A 19,850-nucleotide genomic window follows, 5' to 3' on the forward strand; every position below is an offset into this window, starting at 1 on the left:
TTGAGATGGGCAGCAGCATCATCGTAACTAACACCGTGAAAATTGCTCTCTCATGACAAGATTAAGTAAAGCAGGTTTAATTTCAAAGAATTCTGCTGGAGTAGCAGGTGGAGCAATAGGTGTGCATAAGAAATCATTATTATTTGTGCTAGTGAAGTCACACAACTTGGTATTTTCAGGGTTGGCCATTTTAGTAGTAGTAAATAAAGCAAACTAGATAAAGTAAATGCAAGTAAACTAATTTTTTTGTGTTTTTGATATAGAGTGCAAGACAGTAAATAAAGTAAAGCTAGCAACTAATTTTTTTGTGTTTTGATATAAGTGCAGCAAACAAAGTAATAAATAAAATAAAGCAAGACAAAAACAAAGTAAAGAGATTGGAAAGTGGAGACTCCCCTTGCAGCGTGTCTTGATCTCCCGGCAACGGCGCCGAAATTTGCTTGATGCGTGTAGTTGACACGTCCGTTGGGAACCCCAAGAGGAAGGTGTGATGCGCACAGCGGCAAGTTTCCTCGTAAGAAACCAAGGTTTAATCGAACCAGTAGGAGTCAAGAAGCACGTTGAAGGTTGATGGCGGCGGGATGTAGTGCGGCGCAACACCAGAGATTCCGGCGCCAACGTGGAACCTGCACAACACAACCAAAGTACTTTGCCCCAACGAAACAGTGGGGTTGTCAATCTCACCGGCTTGCTGTAACAAAGAGTTAACCGTATTGCGTGGAAGATGATTGTTTGCAGAGAAAACAGTAAAACAAGTATTGCAGCAGATTTGTATTTCAGTATTAAAAGAATGGACCGGGGTCCACAGCTCACTAGAGGTGTCTCTCCCATAAGATAAAAGCATGTTGGGTGAACAAATTACAGATCGGGCAATTGACAAATAGAGAGGGCATAACAATGCACATACATGGCATGATAAGTATAGTGAGATTTAATTGGGCATTACGACAAAGTACATAGACCGCCATCCAACCGCATCTATGCCTAAAAAGTCCACCTTCGAGTTATCGTCCGAACCCCTTCCAGTATTAAGTTGCAAAGCAACAGACAATTGCATTAAGTATGGTGCGTAATGTAATCAACAACTACATCCTCGGACATAGCGCCAATGTTTTATCCCTAGTGGCAACAGACACAGCACAACCTTAGAACTTTCCATCACCTGTCCCAGGTGTCAATGCGTGCATGAACCCACTATCGAGCATAAATACTCCCTCTTGGAGTTAAAAGCAAAAACTTGGCCGGAGCCTCTACTAGTAACGGAGAGCATGCAAGATCATAAACAACACATATGTAATAACTTGATAATTAACATAACATGGTATTCTCTATCCATCGGATCCCGACAAACACAACATAGAGTATTACAGATAGATGATCTTGATCATGTTAGGCAGCTCACAAGATCCAACAATGAAGCACAATGAGGAGAAGACAACCATCTAGCTACTGCTATGGACCCATAGTCCAGGGGTGAACTACTCACTCATCACTCCGGAGGCGACCATGGCGGTGTAGAGTCCTCCGGGAGATGAATCCCCTCTCCGGCAGGGTGCCGGAGGAGATCTCCGGAATCCCCCGAGATGGGATCGGCGGCGGCGGCGTCTCGCATAGGTTTTCCGTATCGTGGTTTTTCGCATCGGGGGTTTCGCGACGGAGGCTTTAAGTAGGCGGAAGGGCAGAGTCGGGGGCCGACGAGGGGCCCACACCACAGGGCGGCGCGGGCCCCCTTGGCCGCGCCGCCTTGTGGTTTGGCCACCTCGTGGCCCCACTTCGTATGCTCTTCGGTCTTCCGGAAGGTTCGTGGCGAAATAGGCCCCCGGGTCTTCGTTTCGTCCAATTCCGAGAATATTTCGTTACTAGTATTTCGAAACCAAAAACAGCAGAAAATAGGAACCGGCACTTCGGCATCTTGTTAATAGGTTAGTTCCAGAAAATGCACGAATATGACATAAAGTGTGCATAAAACATGTAGGTATCATCAATAATATGGCATAGAACATAAGAAATTATCGATACGTCGGAGACGTATCAGAAACAAACCCCCATTTCGTCCATTTCATGCTTGTCTCGCCAGATCGTCGGCGGTACCACCCCTCGCAGCCTCCACCGTTCCCCACGGCGGAAAAGGCAGGGACGTCGAACAAAAGCACCCCCGACCCACCTCACCACCCATCGTCCATAGATCCACATAGATCCACCGTCCGGAGGGTTCCGCCGATAGTTTTGTGCCTCTCCCGACCATCCTGCCCGTGTGGTGTTCGGCGTTTTTCCTGGCATGGATTTGGACGATGCACAGATGATCGTCGCTCTGCTGGAGGAGGAGGAGAAGGAGGAGGAGGAGGCTGATGCTGGTGCCGTTGATGATGACGATGGCGAGAATATGGAGAACCTCTCTTCTCTCATTGCCATATACGCCCGGGATGTTAAGTCACGACGTGGAGGTTCGAGGTTGGGGCGGCGCAAGAGCAAGCTGAGGCAGAGGCTGAAGGGGTACTGCATGTTGTACGCCGACTACTTTTCACCGATGATTCATTGCACGGAGAGATAACATTTTGGTGCCATTTCAGGATGAATTGGAAGCTATTTATGAAGATTGTGTTGGCCGGTAGGGAGTACAACACCTACTTTGTTTGCAAGCAAGATTGTGTTGGCACGATTGGTTTTTCCTCGATCCAGAAGTGCACATCTACTATGAGGATGCTTGCCTATGGAGCTCACACTGATACACAAGATCATGCATATGGCCGAGTCCACTGCACAGGTTTCGAACACCTCCAATGGGCCACCACATTTCAGACAACCATTCTATCTGTTTTGGTTCGTATGGGGTCGCCGCGGCGGGCATTGAGGAGGCCCATGTCCGTTTTGCGATTGGAAGAGGCCCCAACAGCAGACCACATTTGGTCCACGCCCTCGTGAATTAGGAAATTGCATGTCCACATTTTAATGGATAAATAAAAGCAACAACATTGCAAATAATCGAAATTTAGTATAATAATATAATTCAAAACCGGCCTTGCTGGCATACACAAAGTCCAAAATAATGTAGACGATCGAGTGAATCACGTACCTCGATGAAGGATCTTCTTCTTCTCCAATCATGCCCGTTGAGTTGGATCCATGTTGTCGGGGAATGGGGTCGGCATGAGATTGTCCTCCTCGGTGAGCAGGGCGAGCTCCAATTCCTTGCGCCTGTTGTGGGAATTGATCTCTTCAATATCGAGATTCTTGTGTTGGATATCGACGTAGTTCTTCACGGCTTCCTCTTTATTCTGGCGCTTCCTCTCGCCCCTCTTCTCACTTGACACCTAGGAGGTTCCTGATCTTATCCATGAGCGCTTGCGAAGAGGCATTGCGCTCGGCCTCGGCCTTGGAGCTTCTCCGTCCTCTCGACCTCTTTGGTGCACTTGCCTTATCGACATCGATGACATTGTGATGTTGTGATAGCGGTAAATAACAACGCTAAAAAGAATCTTGATACGTTGGGACTCCAAGTGCAGAGTGTTGTATCAAGGGAGTATCTTCCCCACAATGGTGACTCGAGGGTTTATATTGAACTCTCGGGGAACTGGATAGAAGAGTGCTCTCTTCTCTCTTCTTCAAGCAACCCTGCAAGTAAAATAAATGTCTTGTGTCTCCAACTCCACCGTGTGGTTGTCAAGCACAAGGCTTTGCGTAAGAAAATAACACAAGTAGTAATAAAACAAGTTGAAACTAAACTAGATGAAATAACTAAGTAAAAACTGTAAAGAGATTTATTGTTTTTGGTGTTTTGGATGCTAATAAGAAAGATTTTTTTGTATTTTCGGAATAAAATAGTGCAGCAAATAGAAAACAATGTAAATGCAATATAAAGGTGTTTCTAATGATAAAAAAGTGGACCGGGGTTCATGGGTTCACTTGACTATTCTCTCGTAAAGTTGTGGTGTACAAAAATTAATTCATCAATGAGATATGAAGGTACAAATAATATTATATGTAAGATCATAAATAATATGGGCATCACGTCCTAACTTATAGATGATGCAACACACCCCTCTTATACTCCACAAGAATGAAACTTCATCAATCTTGTATTAAGAATTAACAGAGCATAACAATAAGTACTTTGACATGAAGTTTGAATATCAAATATGCTACCTTGAACAAATAAGATCATCATTACTGTCACATGATGAACATAGCACATGCATTCACTTAATCCCTAGTGAGGTAGCAAAATAAAGACAAAACCATAATAGCTCTTGAACATACTGTTACTATCCAATCACTAAAACATTGCTACTCCATCTAACACACACACATCACCCTACACACTCTCTTGCATGGATGTTGGATCAGAACATAAACTTAAGAACGTGTACATAATATGCATCTATCAATACATCTCACAATATAATAAGACCAGTTCTCATAAAACAATATCATAGAGCAAGGATCCACCACATAGGTATTACAAATATGGCCATGATCATGAGGTAGACTACTCCCTCTTGATTATGGTGATGATGATGAAGACATTGGAGAAGGTGGAGATCCCTCTGACGGTGATCCTAGTGGAGTTTCCCCCTCCAATATTCTCTGCAGCAGCCTCCGTTTTGGTGTTTCTGTCTTTCTGCGGCGCTCTCCTCCCAAGAATTCTTTGGGGCCATATATATAGGGTTTTAGGGCAAAACAAGTCGGTTCGCGAAATAGTTAGGGCAAACGGATGCTCGAGGGCTGAACGGAGGTGGGTGGCGCGGCCAGAGTTCTGTGCCGCGCCACTTGGCCTCGTTTAGCCCTCGGTCCTCTCCAGGTGTGCTCCAAAAGTCCATTGTGTTCCTCTCGATGAAAAAATGATGCTCCAAAAATTCCAGATCAATTTGACTCCGTATAGGTCCTTGAAAGTGAAAAATACGCGAAATAGGGTTTTCCTGTTCTGCAGGGTTATAAACTAAATAAAGGAAAGCATTGGTAAATCCCCATAAATCAATGTAAAACATGGTATTATCATCATATATGTTGCAAATATGTGGGAATTCAATATGATAAAGGACAAAGTTCATATATGCATTTTACATACTCAGTAGGCGTTTCGCCTGTTCCCCACGCAAGTCTTGACATGTCCAATCGATCCCAGCTCTCCTACTCCCTGGCCTCACCTGACCAAGGAGAGGAGGCTCCTGAGTCCTTCCCGGGGCAGTTCGAGCCACGCCTTGGCTTGGTTGCCCCACTCCGGTGTCCTTAGCCTTCCTCCATGGGACGCTCCCGGGAGGAGGCCAAGGGCAGCTCCTCGCCCAGTTCGTCTTGTTCTTCATATCTTGTCTGTTCGTCCAACCTTGCCTTTGTTTGGGAGCGCTTGTTCTCCACTGGGTGGCCTACGTCAAAAGGTGAATCTCAGCACAGTTAAAGCGCTTTTACCACGAGTCGTACATGGGCTGCTTGTCATGGTTGCACCGAGATTCCATGGGCTGGAGCTCGTGTGCGCCCTGTCGTAATCGTGTGGACCCTAGGTCCCATTACACCGACACTTCTCCATCGAAGAATGCCTGCGACGCGTACTATTTGTTTTTTTTTTTGAGGGTAAAACACAATATATTAAGCTAGCAAGCCGCCTCATTAAAAACCTTCCAGTCCCCTTCGGTACCCTGGTAAGGAAAAGAGTGCGTCTGAAACTTGCTGCCCGAGTTCAAAACAGAGTTACATCAGCAATTACATCTGAAAGCACATGATCGGGAGGATCATCATCCCAAACTATAACTCTATCAGCCTCAAAACTAAATCTAGCTAAATTGTGAGCTACCCTATTAGACTCCCTAGGACAGTAAGTAAAAGAAACGAGCTCCTAATCTTTGTATGATTTCGAAGCGAGTCCATCGTAATAGCCGTGCTAGGAATCCACATATCCCCCTCTCCGTTGCAAGCCTCCATCAAAGCCATGTTATCGGATTCAATAATTGTAGGTGAACAATTAATTCTCTCTAGTAATTCAAGCCCCCTTTTCAACGCCGCAGCTTCTGCTGTTCCTACATCCAGCATATGAGTTGAAGGCCACGCTCCTCCCGCCAACACTGAGCCCCTTGAATCTCTAATCACTGCCGCCACCGCACCATCACCTGAGGGAAAGAAACATGCATCAACATTCAACTTATAAGTACCTGGTGGAGGTTTCGTCCATCCATTCTCCTTCGAGCATCGTCACATGTGCCGACGCCTTATAATTTGCCGTGATCGCCCGGATTGAAAACACCGATTTCTTCACCGGAGCCACAGCTTTCCCCATTCACTACTTCCCTACGCTGCCACCAAATATACCAAGCAGCGACAAGGATTGTTTCCTTTAGGCCTAACAGACCAATGACTGGGTTGTTCTTCATAGGGCCTCTCAGAATTTCTTCCAACACAACTGATCCCGAGTGGTCAATGTCACACGCCAATTTTATATAATCTTCTAATCCCAACTCCTTCCGCACCTCCTTTGCGCGTTTACAGGTAAATAACAGGTGCTTTATATCTTCACATCCAGCATTACAGACAGGACACTGGGCAGAAACTTTGATGTGTCTGTTTGCTAAAATTCCTCTTCCCGGAACCAAACCATGGAGAGCTTTCCATCCAAAATTTTTAATCTTGGCAGGAACATTTAAACTCCAAAGAGTACTCCACACAGGATTGGTCAATACACTACCTTGTCCATCAGCTCTTCTCATTCTTGCTCCAAATTGGTGTTCCCATTCCGAGTAATATGCGGATCGAACAGAGAACATATAATTTTTTGACTTATTCCAAGCAATGAAGTCATCCTCCAGATTTTGACTTAAAGGGATTCTTAAGATTTGTTGTACATCAAAAGGATTGAAGATAGACTTAATTAAATCATCATCCCAAGTACCAGTTATCGGATTAATTAACTCATCAACAGTTCTCAGTATGCACCGGCCTCTATCAGTCACCACCATTCGAGAAGCACTAGTGGGAATCCAGTGATCGATCCGTATATTAATTTTTGTGCCATCCCCAACCCTCCAAATGTGTCCTCGTTTGAAGGTTTTGAGCCCCTCCAAAATACTTTGCCACGTGAAAGAAGAGCCCTTCTTCGGTCCCGCTTTCAAGAGGTCACCAAGTGGGGTAGTATTTAGCCCTTAGCACTCGGCACATAAAGATTCGGGGCTAGACAAAAGCCTCCAAGATTGCTTTGCTAGCATAGCTCTATTAAAAGAGTATAGATCTCTGAACCCCATACCACCGTCCTTCTTAGGAATACACATTCTCCACCACGCACACCAATGCATCTTCTTCTGTATTTCTGTATCCCCCACCAAAACCCGAAGAATAGCATCAGTCAATTCTTTTATTAATTTCTTGGGGATTTTAAACACTGCCATAGCAAATACAGGGATTGCTTGTAGAACAGCCTTTATCAAAATCTCCTTTGCTCCCATTGAGAGTAATTTCTCCTTCCACCCACTTATTCTAGCTATAATCCTCTCTAGCAGATAAACAAAGCTATCACTTTTATCAATTCCAATCATTGCAGGAAGGCCCGTGTACTTATCCGAAAGTGCTTCGTCATCACATTTAATTCCGAACAGATATCTGCCTTCAATTGAACCTCCACATTAGGACTGAAGTATATGCTACACTTTGCTTCACTAACAAGCTGACCCGAATTTGCACAGTATAAATCAAGAACATGTCTCACCGAAGTTGCATTAATTAAATCTGCCCTCATAAGGATTAGGGAATCATCAGCAAAAAGTAGATGTGATACCGATGGTGCATTTCTGCACACCCTTACTCCTTCTATGCCACGAACCTCCTCTTGGTGAGCCAACAAACTTGATAAACCCTCAGCGCAAACAAGGAACAGGTAGGGAGATAAGGGGTCCCCCGCCTTAAACCTCTAGTTGGTGTGAACTCCTCTCGTCTCTTGATCATTATATCGAACTTTGTATTTGACGGATCGAACACAGGCCATAATTAGCTCTACTATCTCCTCATGAAATCCCAATTGGATAAGCATTCTCTCCAAAAAGTTCCACTCAACCCGATCATAGGCTTTGTGCATATCTAACTTGACTGCACAATATCCAGCTTTCCCATTCTTTTTGTTTTTGATTGTATGAAGACACTCGTAAGCAACAAGAATATTATCAGTAATAATTCTTCCAGGAACAAAAGCACTTTGAACAGGCGAAATTACATCCTCAAGAACATGTTTAAACCGAAGAGCAATCATTTTGGAAATTACCTTATAGATGACATTACACAGACTTATAGGTCTGTATTGGGAGATCAGCTCTGGTTCTTCAGTCTTCGGTATTAAGACAATGATTGTGTCATTCCAACCATCAGAAATTATTTTATTATTGATAGCATCCAATACCTCCTTTGTAAGAGCTTCGCCAAGAATGTTCCAGCACTTTTTGAAAAAAATTGCATGAAGTCCATCTGTGCCAGGCGCCTTCATGTCTCCAATAGAAAACAGAGCCTTTTTTACTTCAGCTGCTTCAAAAGGCCTTCTCAATCTATCATTCATCTCCCTTGTAACTCTAGGAACAACCTTATTTAAAACTTCAGGATCAGTATCATAAACTTCCGTAGCAAACAGACCTGAAAAATAGTCTGATATCATTGGATTCAGATAAGCTGTTCCCTGTATCCAAGCTCCATCCGAATTTTTCAGCTTTTTTATTTTATTCTTTTGTTTCCTAGCATTTGCAAAATTATGGAAGTACGAAGTATTTTTATCACCATGCTGTAACCAATTTATCCGGCTTCTTTGAGCCCAGTGCAGTTCTTCTTGTTCAAGGAGCTTTTCTATCTCTCTTGCTATTTCTTCATACTTCTTCACATTATCAGATGTTAGATCAGAAATTGAGACTTGTTCCAGCTCTCTTTGGGCTGCTCGGATCCTTCTTCTATTACATTGTAAAACTGACCGGTCCCAATGATGTAAATCAGAGTGTATTTTACTTAACCTTCCCGCCAAATCCAGACTTGAATTTCTTGTGTTATCCCATGCAGCCTCAACAATCTCATTAAACCGAGCTTCCCTCAACCATTTTGCTTCAAAACGAAGGACCGATGATCTCGTTGAATCTTGGGCGACTGTCTCCTTAAGGCTAAGAAGCAGTGGTCTGTGATCTGACCTACTATATGGTAAATTCTCCAAAACCGCAAACGGAAACTTTTCTCTCCAAAGATCATTAATTAAAGCCCGATCTAGCCTTTCCCTAATCAAACCACGGTGCCAGGTGAATTTATCTCCTTTGTATCCCATATCCTCTAAGTTGCAATCCACTAAAGCATCTCTAAACGCTTGCATAAATTGGATAGGTCGATCTCTGCCGCCTTCTTTCTCAAAAGGATATAGGATCTCGTTTAAATCTCCAATAACCAACCATGGCATATTACCCTGGGAGTGGAGATCTCGTAGTCTTTGCCATGTCAAATATTTATTCTCCCATTTAGGCTCACCATACATTCCAGTAAACCGCCAAAAGTTTTCAACTCCTCTACCAATATTCACATCTATATAATTATCACATTTGAACCTTAAGTCCACCGCAATCTCCTTCTTCCAATAGAGAACCAACCCTCCACTCCTACCATCACTTCGGACTACTAATTTATGATCCATTTTTAGTCTTCTCCGAAGGCATTCTGCAGGCCAATCATCAAGATGTGTTTCGGAAAGAAAAAGAACATCAGGACCCCACCGCTTCTGAAGATCCGAAGCGCTCTAATCGCCGCTTCCCCGTGAGTCCACGGCAGTTTTGACTTAAGATATTCATTGTGCCCGGCGATCCCCCTCGAAGGAGGTCGCCGATGTTGCAATGGTTTTGTCATCATCTGTCACTTCATTACCTACCCGAGCCTTCTTCTTATTTGCATTTTTCTGTGGTGTGGTACCAGCAATATTAGCCGCCACTTCCCCTTCAAAGTGATCAACAATCTCAGACACTCCTGGCTGTTTTCCATCTGTCAGTGTCAAGACACCAGCTACCTCATTTGTCCCTTTATCCATGACCGAATTATAGGCTAGTCTCTTCCGGCCCAAAAAAGAATGAGGTGATCCTTCATAATCCATGTCTGTCATATCCATATTTGGCTGTGTGCCCCTGCCTCTACCAGAACTATACGGCGGAAAGGAAGAGGGGGGATCAAACTGCTCATGTCCACCTGGCATTCTTCCTCTACCTCTGCCACTACCACCAAACCCTCCTCTATTATTGCCACCTCTACTTTCTGATTGTTGCACCGGGGGTTCAAATTTCACAATTAGGAAATCCCCCCATTCACATTCTTTTTCACTATGTATACCATCTCCACATTCTGATACCACATGTCCAATAATACCACAGAAGTTACAAAACTCAGGAAGCTTCTCATACTGTACTGGATACTTAATTTTCTCCCTAAGTGTGATGGGAACAAATCTAACTAAGGGAGTCTGTACATCAATATGAACCCTTGCTCTCAGATACTTTGAAGGGTTTATTTTCCCCTCATTGACCACTACTGTAATTGGGGGATCACCAACCTTCAAAGCAACTTTCTCAGCCAGCTCTTTCTTCTTCACCAGTCCCTCAGGTAGACGCTGAATTCTTTCCCAAACAGGAATTTTATCTAGTTTATAGTCCTCAACATTAGAAAAACCATCATATTCTGTCATCACAATTGCAGCTCCTCGGAATAACCATGGACCTCCCTCCATAACTCGATTCCAATCACCTAAACATTGGAATTGCACCAGAAAAAGGTTTGATCCCATAGTTTTGAAACTAACATCCTGTGCTGCCGCCCAGGCGTTTCTCATCTGCTTCAACAGAGCTACATGACTAAATGGTTTTGTAGTATGAACCTTGAATAAAGCTAGCCATCTCACATCTCCTATCAGATCATCTATCTCCTTAGAAAAATCTAATTCTATTTCTTCCTCTCCACACAGTTTCATCCCTTCAAATCTATCCTCTATCTCTTTTTCCCATTGACTAGAGCCAGATCCATTACCTTCAGCCGATTCAGGAACAGTACCCGAACCAGATCCGCCTCCTCCATCAGACACAGGCGATCCCGACGCTGGCACAGACGCACCCACAGAGGCACCCAACGTCGTCGTCGGAGCCGCAGCAAAACCCTCTTGGCCAGATACAGGGGCAGCAGTAGGATCACCCCGCAGGGTTTCCTTGCCTCCCTCCGATCCCTCCTTCTCTTTCCCCTCCATGCAGACGAACCAGAACCCGCAGGGAACCACCAAACGGCCGAGAGCGAGCCGGCCGGATGAGAACTTCAAAACGCAACGTCGATCGCAGGGCAGAACGGTGGAAGAACGAGGGAACTCCCGCGGCGGCGCGAGAGGAAAAGGGGAACCCTAGAAAAGGGGAAAAAACCCACCACGCACAACTTAAGATACGCGTACTATTTGGTTGGATGCAAGCTATGGACGCAAACGATGGTTATTATAGAGAGGAACATACTTAGTTAGAGGGCAAAACGGGCGGCCCGACATTTAGCTGGTCCCATAGTTGGGTCACCCAGCCCATGTAGTGAAAATTTGGCCGTACTTGGGTCTCCCAGCCCACGTGCAAAAGGTGGTAATTAAGAATCATCCATGTCCAGCCCAGGTGCAATCAGTTGTTCGTCCAGCCCGTGTGTGAAAGAAATGGGGAAGGCAGAATCCCATGGCGTGGGTCGAAAACAAAGTGATGACGTAGTAGCTGCACGAGAAATCAGGAAAATAAGATAGGGGAGCTTCTATTTAGATATAAAAAAATTACAGGCACTGATGGCCTACCTTTATTTTCTTTTTTGGCAGTTTTGAATATTGCATGAATTTGAAAATAGAGGCATTACATAAAAGTACCTCAAGTTATGATGGAAGGCATATAATAAAAGTGTTGGCAAAAAAATTTACTGGAATTTTTAGAGGTGTTGGCTGGCAAAGAAATTACAGGCAATTTTAGATGTGTCGGCAAATAAATAGAGGCAGTTTTAAAAGTGCCTCTAAACCAAATTGCCGGTATTTTTGGGAAAATTCCATCAATGAGCAACCACGAAATGAGTAAATCAAGCACTTTTTTCTGTCTCTAATCAAAATTGCCAACACTTTTGGTAGAAATAGCGGCACTTTTTTTTTGCCGGTGCCACTTGACCCTAGGTGCGTTATAGTATGCATATGTAACCAGCTCCCCCTCAACAATTAACTTTTTTATAGAGATAATAATTTAGTCATGTAGGGATTAAATGGACACGAAAGGAAGCTTAAAAACATATATATCATTTCATATGCATCAGTTTTTCATACCAAGTTGTGCCAACAACTTTCGGAAAATTTAACCTATATATGCTTAAGTGGCCCACTTAAGGTATGGAACTATGGATTATGATTAAACAAAAGCTGGCCCTTGAGTGGGTCACATGACTGAAATCCTTATTTTAGCACTTGGCATACTATAGTGTCTCTCGTGCATGTGTGGCATTTCTTTTTACGGAAAGAAGCTTCCTTTTATAAGATGGAAACGTGATGTACGAGAAATATTACTTTCTGAAGCATGGGAACATAAATGCTTCAATACGTGAAGATGTCTTGCATGTTCTTCTGATAGTCTATCTAAAGAACCAGTTAATTAGGGGCCGGGGAAAACTTTTCAGATTACAGCATCTGCGTCTCGTGAGCAACAGGCAACCCAAATTGTTAGTTTTATTTACGCCAACCAGAGTACCACATAATTACGCATAATCATTTTAACGAACCACCAATAGAAGTAGAGATATGTAGAGCAAATATACGGAAACCTAGGTCACTAGGTGGCCTCAATCACGCCATGCCTCGAGGGCATCTCCAGCGGGCGCGACGCATTCCGGACGCCCAAATTGTCCGCGGGCATTCGTTTGCGTTGCCAGACGGACGCCAAAATGATCGTGAGGGGCGAAATGTCCGTTTGCGCCGGGGGCTACCTCCAGCGGTCCGACGCATTTTGGGCATACAAGTGTTGAATGAGCAAGTTTAAACGCGAAAAGTAGTACTGAATGATATCATGTTGCTCCAATCGAATAGATTATAGCCTAAAAAATTCACCGGATACTTCAATCGAATAGGTTCAAACATATTTAACATACAAACAAGAACAAATTTAAAAACATATAAACTAAAACTATTTTTTGGCCTTCTTGTTAGAAGGCTCTGCCTCGTCGTCCAAACTTCTGCGCCTTTTGCTTGTCACCTCCTCGTCGGAAGAGGAACTGGAGGACGACGCGCCCGTCGAGGAGTTGAAACTGGAAGAAATGTCGTCTTCGTCGTCGTCGTCGGTGAACGGATGACGACGACGATGCGCCACCCGCGCCTGCGCCCTTGCCCAGGCCCTGGACTTCTTCCTTGCCGCCGCCTTGTCGTCATCCGCCTCCTACGCCTCCAACCGGGCGAACTTGGTGTCGGAGTCCTCCTCCTCCTCCTGCCCCTCCTCCTCGTCCTCGGCGTCGCTGCCAGCGCCGCCTCCGTCCTCCTCCAGGCCTTCGCTGGCATTGCCACCTCCGTCCTCCTCCTCCTCACTCGGCGTGGAGGCAGGGTCGCTGGGCGTGGAGCCCGGATCGCTTGGCATCGCAGGGGATTCCCACCAATGCAGAAATCCGGGCGACTTGCCCTCGCTCTCCGAGTCCGACGGTAGCGTGTAGTCGCCTCATGGCGTGCCGGTGTTGGAGAAGAAGAAGAAGAGGAAGAAGAAGCAGGCGGTTCGACTTGAATTACCGTAGACGCAGGGTTATAATCTGCGGGGATTAACGGCGACGCGTATAACGAAGAGGCCGTCGGTTGCTCTTCCGCGACGGTTCGGCGCTCCATTGCGGCGGTTGGCGGGTTGATTGGCGGGGTTGCCACACTGGCGGTTGACATTCGCGCGCTTGCTGTGAATTCGGGGCCGATCGAACCTGGGTCGCTGTCATGAGGGCCCGTGGGGGAAGCGAGCGGACGCTAGGCACGACCGCGCAGCGTCCGCGGAGACGCAAACCTGGCGTATATTTGCGTCGCCGCGGACGCCCCGGACACGATGCGTCGCCCCGCTGGAGGTGGTGGCAGACGCATTTCCGGTCCGCGCGGACGCAAACGGTCGCTCAGCGTCCGTTTGCGTCGCCCCGCTGGAGATGCCCTGATCTAGAAGGATTGGTAGCATAGTTCAGGCACTGACAAGTAGACACCCACCGTGCCGCTCACTGTGCTTCAACTTATAGCTGACAAGTGGGCAAATCTTCAGAAGATCACAACCATGTATATACAACGATTCTACGACCAACCAGTAAAGTTGCAAGCTAGCTCTAGCTACCACCCCATATACACCCATGAAATTTATTTTCTTTTCCCTTTTTATTTTAAAAAATTATTGTTAATTTGAGAGAGAGGGAGGGAGAGAGAATGAAGTCTGAGTCTCTGCTCCCTTGCAGAGGAAGAGGGGCCAGTTAGCCAGACGTACACTCCATGCAAAGGCTTCCACGCATGCATGTTTTGCAGCTTACTACAACAGCTTCCATCATCGATCGATCTGTTATTGCATGCACACATAATAGCGACTGTTTTGATATACGCCCCTATGGATTATGATGACATTTGAAAGCTGAGATACGAGAGAGAAAGAGATCTAGAGAGAGGGAGTGGGATTATGTGAAGTCCAAGCAATTATGTGACTTAGCTAGCTATGCTTCATTGCAAAACATGTACAACCCCACACATGGACATGTATATGCGTATATCTCTGTCCCCTCAACTGATCTCCTCTGCCCCTCAGGTGGCCATGATAACCTTCTGGCTCAAGGGAAGTGAGGATGGAAAAGACGACAAGAGCTGGAGTCAAAGACAAGAAGACTAGACATCTCTCTCCCCATCTCTCATAACAGTATGCAAATGTTTGGTGCACCCATCTCAGTTACACCAAATTAAATACTTGAGGTGCTGGGATATGCCAATATCAGATGCATGCGGGATAAATACACATGTAATCGCAAAACTGTGCCACATGATTATTTTTCAAATTAATTAGATCGTGAGATAGCCATGTTTTATTTTACTATTAAGATCCAACTATTTAATGGTCAGAGCACAAGGATTATGCATGGCGACATATACCCAAACGGAGCAGGTGGCCAATGAGTTATTTGGTGGTGTATTGTACGCATCTATCCTCCATGACCTTAGTATGTTTTATTCTTTTGTCATTTAGAGTTTATTTTTGCTAAGAAGTTTTATGTACTCGTTGGTGTGACTCTGCCCATTTCAGTTAAGAGGTGTGCTTCAATGCACCCCCTCTAAAACTCAAAAGGACAATTTTGTCTTTTAGGATAATTAAAATTAATTAGTTGGGTGATTATATCGTAGGTTCCGATTTAAACCAGTATCTTCCATGTATAGTATACAAGTTTGTGTAGATAACCGAAAGTAGCTAAATAAGTGGATCATATACATTTAGCATGTGTGGTTGTTTGATCTTGCCATGTATTTCAATGCAAAGAAAAAGATCTTGCCATGTACGTGTCATCAATGCGTTGAAACTTGAATAACAGAGACATCGATCACCAGTTCCTTGTTTTACGCTCCCTAAAAAAATTAATACTTTATGCTATACATGACAAGTCTCAAACACCTCTAGTGGTGGTGATATTGGCAGCGCACTAGTTCCCGGTGAGAAATCCAAAGCCCGGTCATGTTGTTGACAACTGCATGTATGCACCTGTTTATTGGCGAACACGGAGATTCTGGTTTGGGGCTAGGAGACTAGCCCTTGCCGGTGACGAGGACGGGCAACCACGAGTAGATAGCGATGAGTAGGGGGCTACACAAACCGTACCAAAACGATGTACGGATACATCCATACCAAGTGTAGGGATGTACATAACTCTTAATTTCCCCTAATGCACATCATGCTACTAATTATGAAGGGGTACAGAGAGATCTAGGTCATTCATGTGTTTAAGTTTAAGAGAGAGGGTGAACTGCAGCAAAAGTCTTTAGTTAATTAGTTTTCTTGTGCTAGCTCGATGTGAGTTTTGAGTTAATAAAACTTATTTTACTGATTTTTGAAATGTCCAACGATTCAAAACCGTCACATGCATGTGCACAAAACTGCCACGTTAATCGGTCGACTATTGGGCTCCAACGCACCCAAATCCGTATTAGATAGGTTCTCTGGCCCTCAACACTCGATGTTCACCAAATATACATCAGTTCTTTTTTGTTATTTTGTTTGTCAGCTGCCATGTTGGGATGCAATGAAGGTCAGTTGAAGCTCAAGGAGGAATCTCGAATGGACTTTTTTTGCGAATCTCTAATGGACTGACAAATCAGTCAGAGACAGATGTAACTTACGGTCAGGGTAGCACTTTCATTAAATTAAAATCCAAGGGCATACAATTCCAACTCATTTGCCTGGTTAGAGCATGTGAGAGATCCCGAAGTCCTCTTACTATGGTAGAGTGTTGTGTGTGGACCTAGCAGTTCCCCTCCCGCTTTTTTTTAGGGAGACCTCTTTCTCTTTGATCTTGCTCTCCATCTACTTGTTCAGTTTCTAAGCAAAGCACACACCTATCACCATCGCCATCATATCATCGTCTCCTTCTTCATCCTCTCGTCCTCCTCCCGAGTTCTCCCCTCACTCCATTCATAGCACACATACACATCATATATATCACACACACACTCGAGCCAGCATATATCATATATTTACACTGGGTGTACTTGGAGATCGACCCGATCTAGCTAGGTAGCTATATACAACCCATAACTGCGTCTATCTATCTCCACACACGTGTGCGTGAGCAGAGGCCGGGCAATGAGGAAGCCCATAGACTGCCCAACGACGAAGTGCGGCGGCGGCGTGGTGGCGCCGGGAAACAGCAATGTGGGCGCTGCAGCAGCCGCGAAGCTGCGGAAGGGGCTGTGGTCGCCGGAGGAGGACGAAAGGCTGGTGGCGTACATGCTGCGGAGCGGGCAGGGATCGTGGAGCGACGTGGCGCGCAACGCCGGGCTTCACCGGTGCGGCAAAAGCTGCCGCCTCCGGTGGATCAACTACCTCCGGCCGGACCTCAAGCGGGGCGCCTTCTCGCCACAAGAAGAGGACCTGATCGTCAACCTCCACGCTATCCTCGGCAACAGGTACATCGAGCCTGCATGCATATGTGCATCTCTGCATGCCATTGTGGATACTATTTTTCTTTTTCTGTAGCTGCCCATTTCCGTTATGCTATAGACAAGTTATTTTCAGGTTCATAGTTACATCAAATATTTATTACACAACCCGTTCTTATCCAAAATATGTGAACACCATAAAATCGAGAGCTTCAGTGGTGGTTGTGAAACTTTTGACTTGGTGAACATTATTGTAGCAGATATAATTGTTGCCCTCTTATTTGTTCTATTTTCAACCTTGCTTTTGAAACACACATTGTTGTCCTCCCCATAGAAATAACACACATTGTTGTCTTTGTTTGCATATGTTTATAGACATTCTCAGTACACGAGCATTGCGCTCATGTAATACATAACAAGTCTAAATTCAACAGGATTTTTTTGTACAGTAAATAGTAATAAATCTTAAGGTTTCAGATGGATTTAGAATTCATGTTGAGTCCGGAGGTATATTTTCTTTAGTCAGTGTGTAAAATCTGGCATTTAAAGAGGTTTCTGTCTGAGTCTAAGTTGACAAGATTTTCTTATACCTAAACAAGTTTGATAAAAGTTTTGTAAGACATAAGAAATTATCATACAACTTAGGATTAACGAAACAATTGTAGAACCGGATGACCGAAATGAGCGCATTGCTCAAGTTGATTGACAACGAATGATTTTTGTTATTTTTTGCATGCAATGATTTTTTAAAAAAGGGAACAAAGGCCATAAATTAAGTAGAACAAACCTTAAAAAACACTCTTACAGAAATTAAAATTAACATCCAAGGTCTCTGAGGGGTATGATGGATTCTTCCTCCTGCATCCATCGGTCGAACTGGTAGTCTAAAGTAGCAAATAAAAGATGCTTGTTATCAATGCAATCAAACCGCTAAAAAATATCAACACAATGAAAGACATACATGTGTTTGCATTTTTCTTTTTGGATCTATCATGTGTGATTAATCTCTGTCTTACCAGTCTGATCACGACATAAATATATAGTGAACTAGTCAACTAGATATTCCAGTTAGTCGTTTTTAACAATAAGCAGAACATGCATAGATACGTTTTAGCCATGCATGCGTCAAAAAGCTAAGACAGGTACACCCAGGAAAAACAAAAGACAAGGCACGTGTGCCTGTAACTTTTTTTTGACGGAAACCTCTCCATTGATATTTTGCTTACGATAAAATCTTTGTCCTGCTACTCCAGGTGGTCTCAGATCGCTGCCAGGCTGCCGGGGCGCACCGACAACGAGATCAAAAACTTCTGGAACTCCACCATCAAGAAGCGGCTCAAGATGAGCTCCGCGGCTTCGTCTCCGGCAACAACGGAATGCGCGTCACCGCCGGATGCCAAGCATGACGGTGGCAGTGCCAGCTGCCTCGACCTCACCAGCTTAGATGACGGCGGTCACCACGCAATGAAGAGCGTGTGGCGGATGGACTCCTCCTCCTCCACCTCCTCGTCCTCATCGATGCAGCAGCCGAGCCGGCCGTCGACGATCGCTGTAGCTGCGGCCAGGGTCTACGGCGGCCTCCTCCTCCCCCTCCCTGACCAAGTCTGTGGCGTCGCACCGTCCACCGACACGTCGGCCCTGCCCTTCTTCCACGACCATGCATCCTTTAAGCAGGTTGATCCATTTCATGGTGGTAGCTACTACAACCATGGGATGGCAATGGGAGGAGGAAGCGGTTGCTTCACGGCAGAAGAAGGAGCAGTCGGCGTAGGAAGCGAACATGGTGTCCTCTTCAACGTGCCCCCTCTGCTAGAGCCCATGGCGGTAGCATTACAAGGTCAAACCCTAACGGCATCAAGTGGTAAGGACAGCAACATCAACCATAAAAATATTAACATGTCTGCTGAGGCTACCACACTGAGCAGCAACAATGGCAGCAACATTACGGACAGCAACAACAACAAAAACAATGTCAACAGTGTGATCTCCTACTGGGAGCAGCATGGTCACCAGCAGCACATGAGCAGGAACGTAGTCATGGGGGAGTGGGACTTGGAGGAGCTGATGAAAGATGTGTCATCTATGCCTTTCCTTGATTTCCAAGTTGAGTGACGACTGGCTGGTGGGACACACCTCCTAGCTGAGGGTGCATGCATATACAGATATACATATATAAGTATATATTCATTAAAGGTAGTATTTTTCATTGACATTATTTCACCCATGTACAAGATTTTTTCTTCACAGCCACACTCCTTCACTTTTGATGCTACATATCTTGACGAATTCATTCTTGTATACAGACATACAAATAATTAAAGCAAAGGTACTTGAGTTATATGTTGTCAATCGGCCATCACAATACAATGCATGTATATGCATATGAATGCTGTAGTACATTGTACACCAAGCTTAGCTACAGCCTGACTAATTATTATCTTTATAGATAATGCATGCACACTTCGGCTTTATAAAAGAATTTCCTTCATGGTAAAGTGATCTGCTTTTTTGTTTTGTTTCTTTGCTTCCTCTTTCCATTCATGCACCAACTGCTTCCCTTACACATGAAGTCACATTGATGAGCTTATGAATATAGATTGATTTTGAAGGGTCTATCAAAGGTGCCAGCTGAGTGAGTGAGCGAGTGAGGGAGATCATGCCTATCATGTGCATGCATGGAGTAGGAGCAACAGTCACTGTCAGTGGTCAAATGTGTAGGTAGGTTGCGATTAGAGGTAATTGGATGGATGGACCA

The 19,850-nt window shown here is 44.8% G+C and overlaps 1 protein-coding gene across 1 annotated transcript; it reads left to right on the forward strand.

Moving 5' to 3' along the window:
* Positions 1 to 16,799: 16,799 nt before the first annotated feature.
* On the forward strand, positions 16,800 to 19,238 carry LOC124658344 (transcription factor MYB83-like). The gene is made up of 2 exons (XM_047196698.1): positions 16,800 to 17,122; positions 18,349 to 19,238. The coding sequence occupies exons 1-2, from the start codon at positions 16,800 to 16,802 to the stop codon at positions 19,205 to 19,207; spliced, it is 1,182 nt and encodes a 393-aa protein (XP_047052654.1). The 3' UTR covers positions 19,208 to 19,238.
* Positions 19,239 to 19,850: the final 612 nt, after the last annotated feature.

The sequence above is a fragment of the Lolium rigidum genome, chromosome 5, assembly GCF_022539505.1.
Source record: "Lolium rigidum isolate FL_2022 chromosome 5, APGP_CSIRO_Lrig_0.1, whole genome shotgun sequence".
In the NCBI taxonomy this organism is placed as follows: domain Eukaryota; kingdom Viridiplantae; phylum Streptophyta; class Magnoliopsida; order Poales; family Poaceae; genus Lolium; species Lolium rigidum.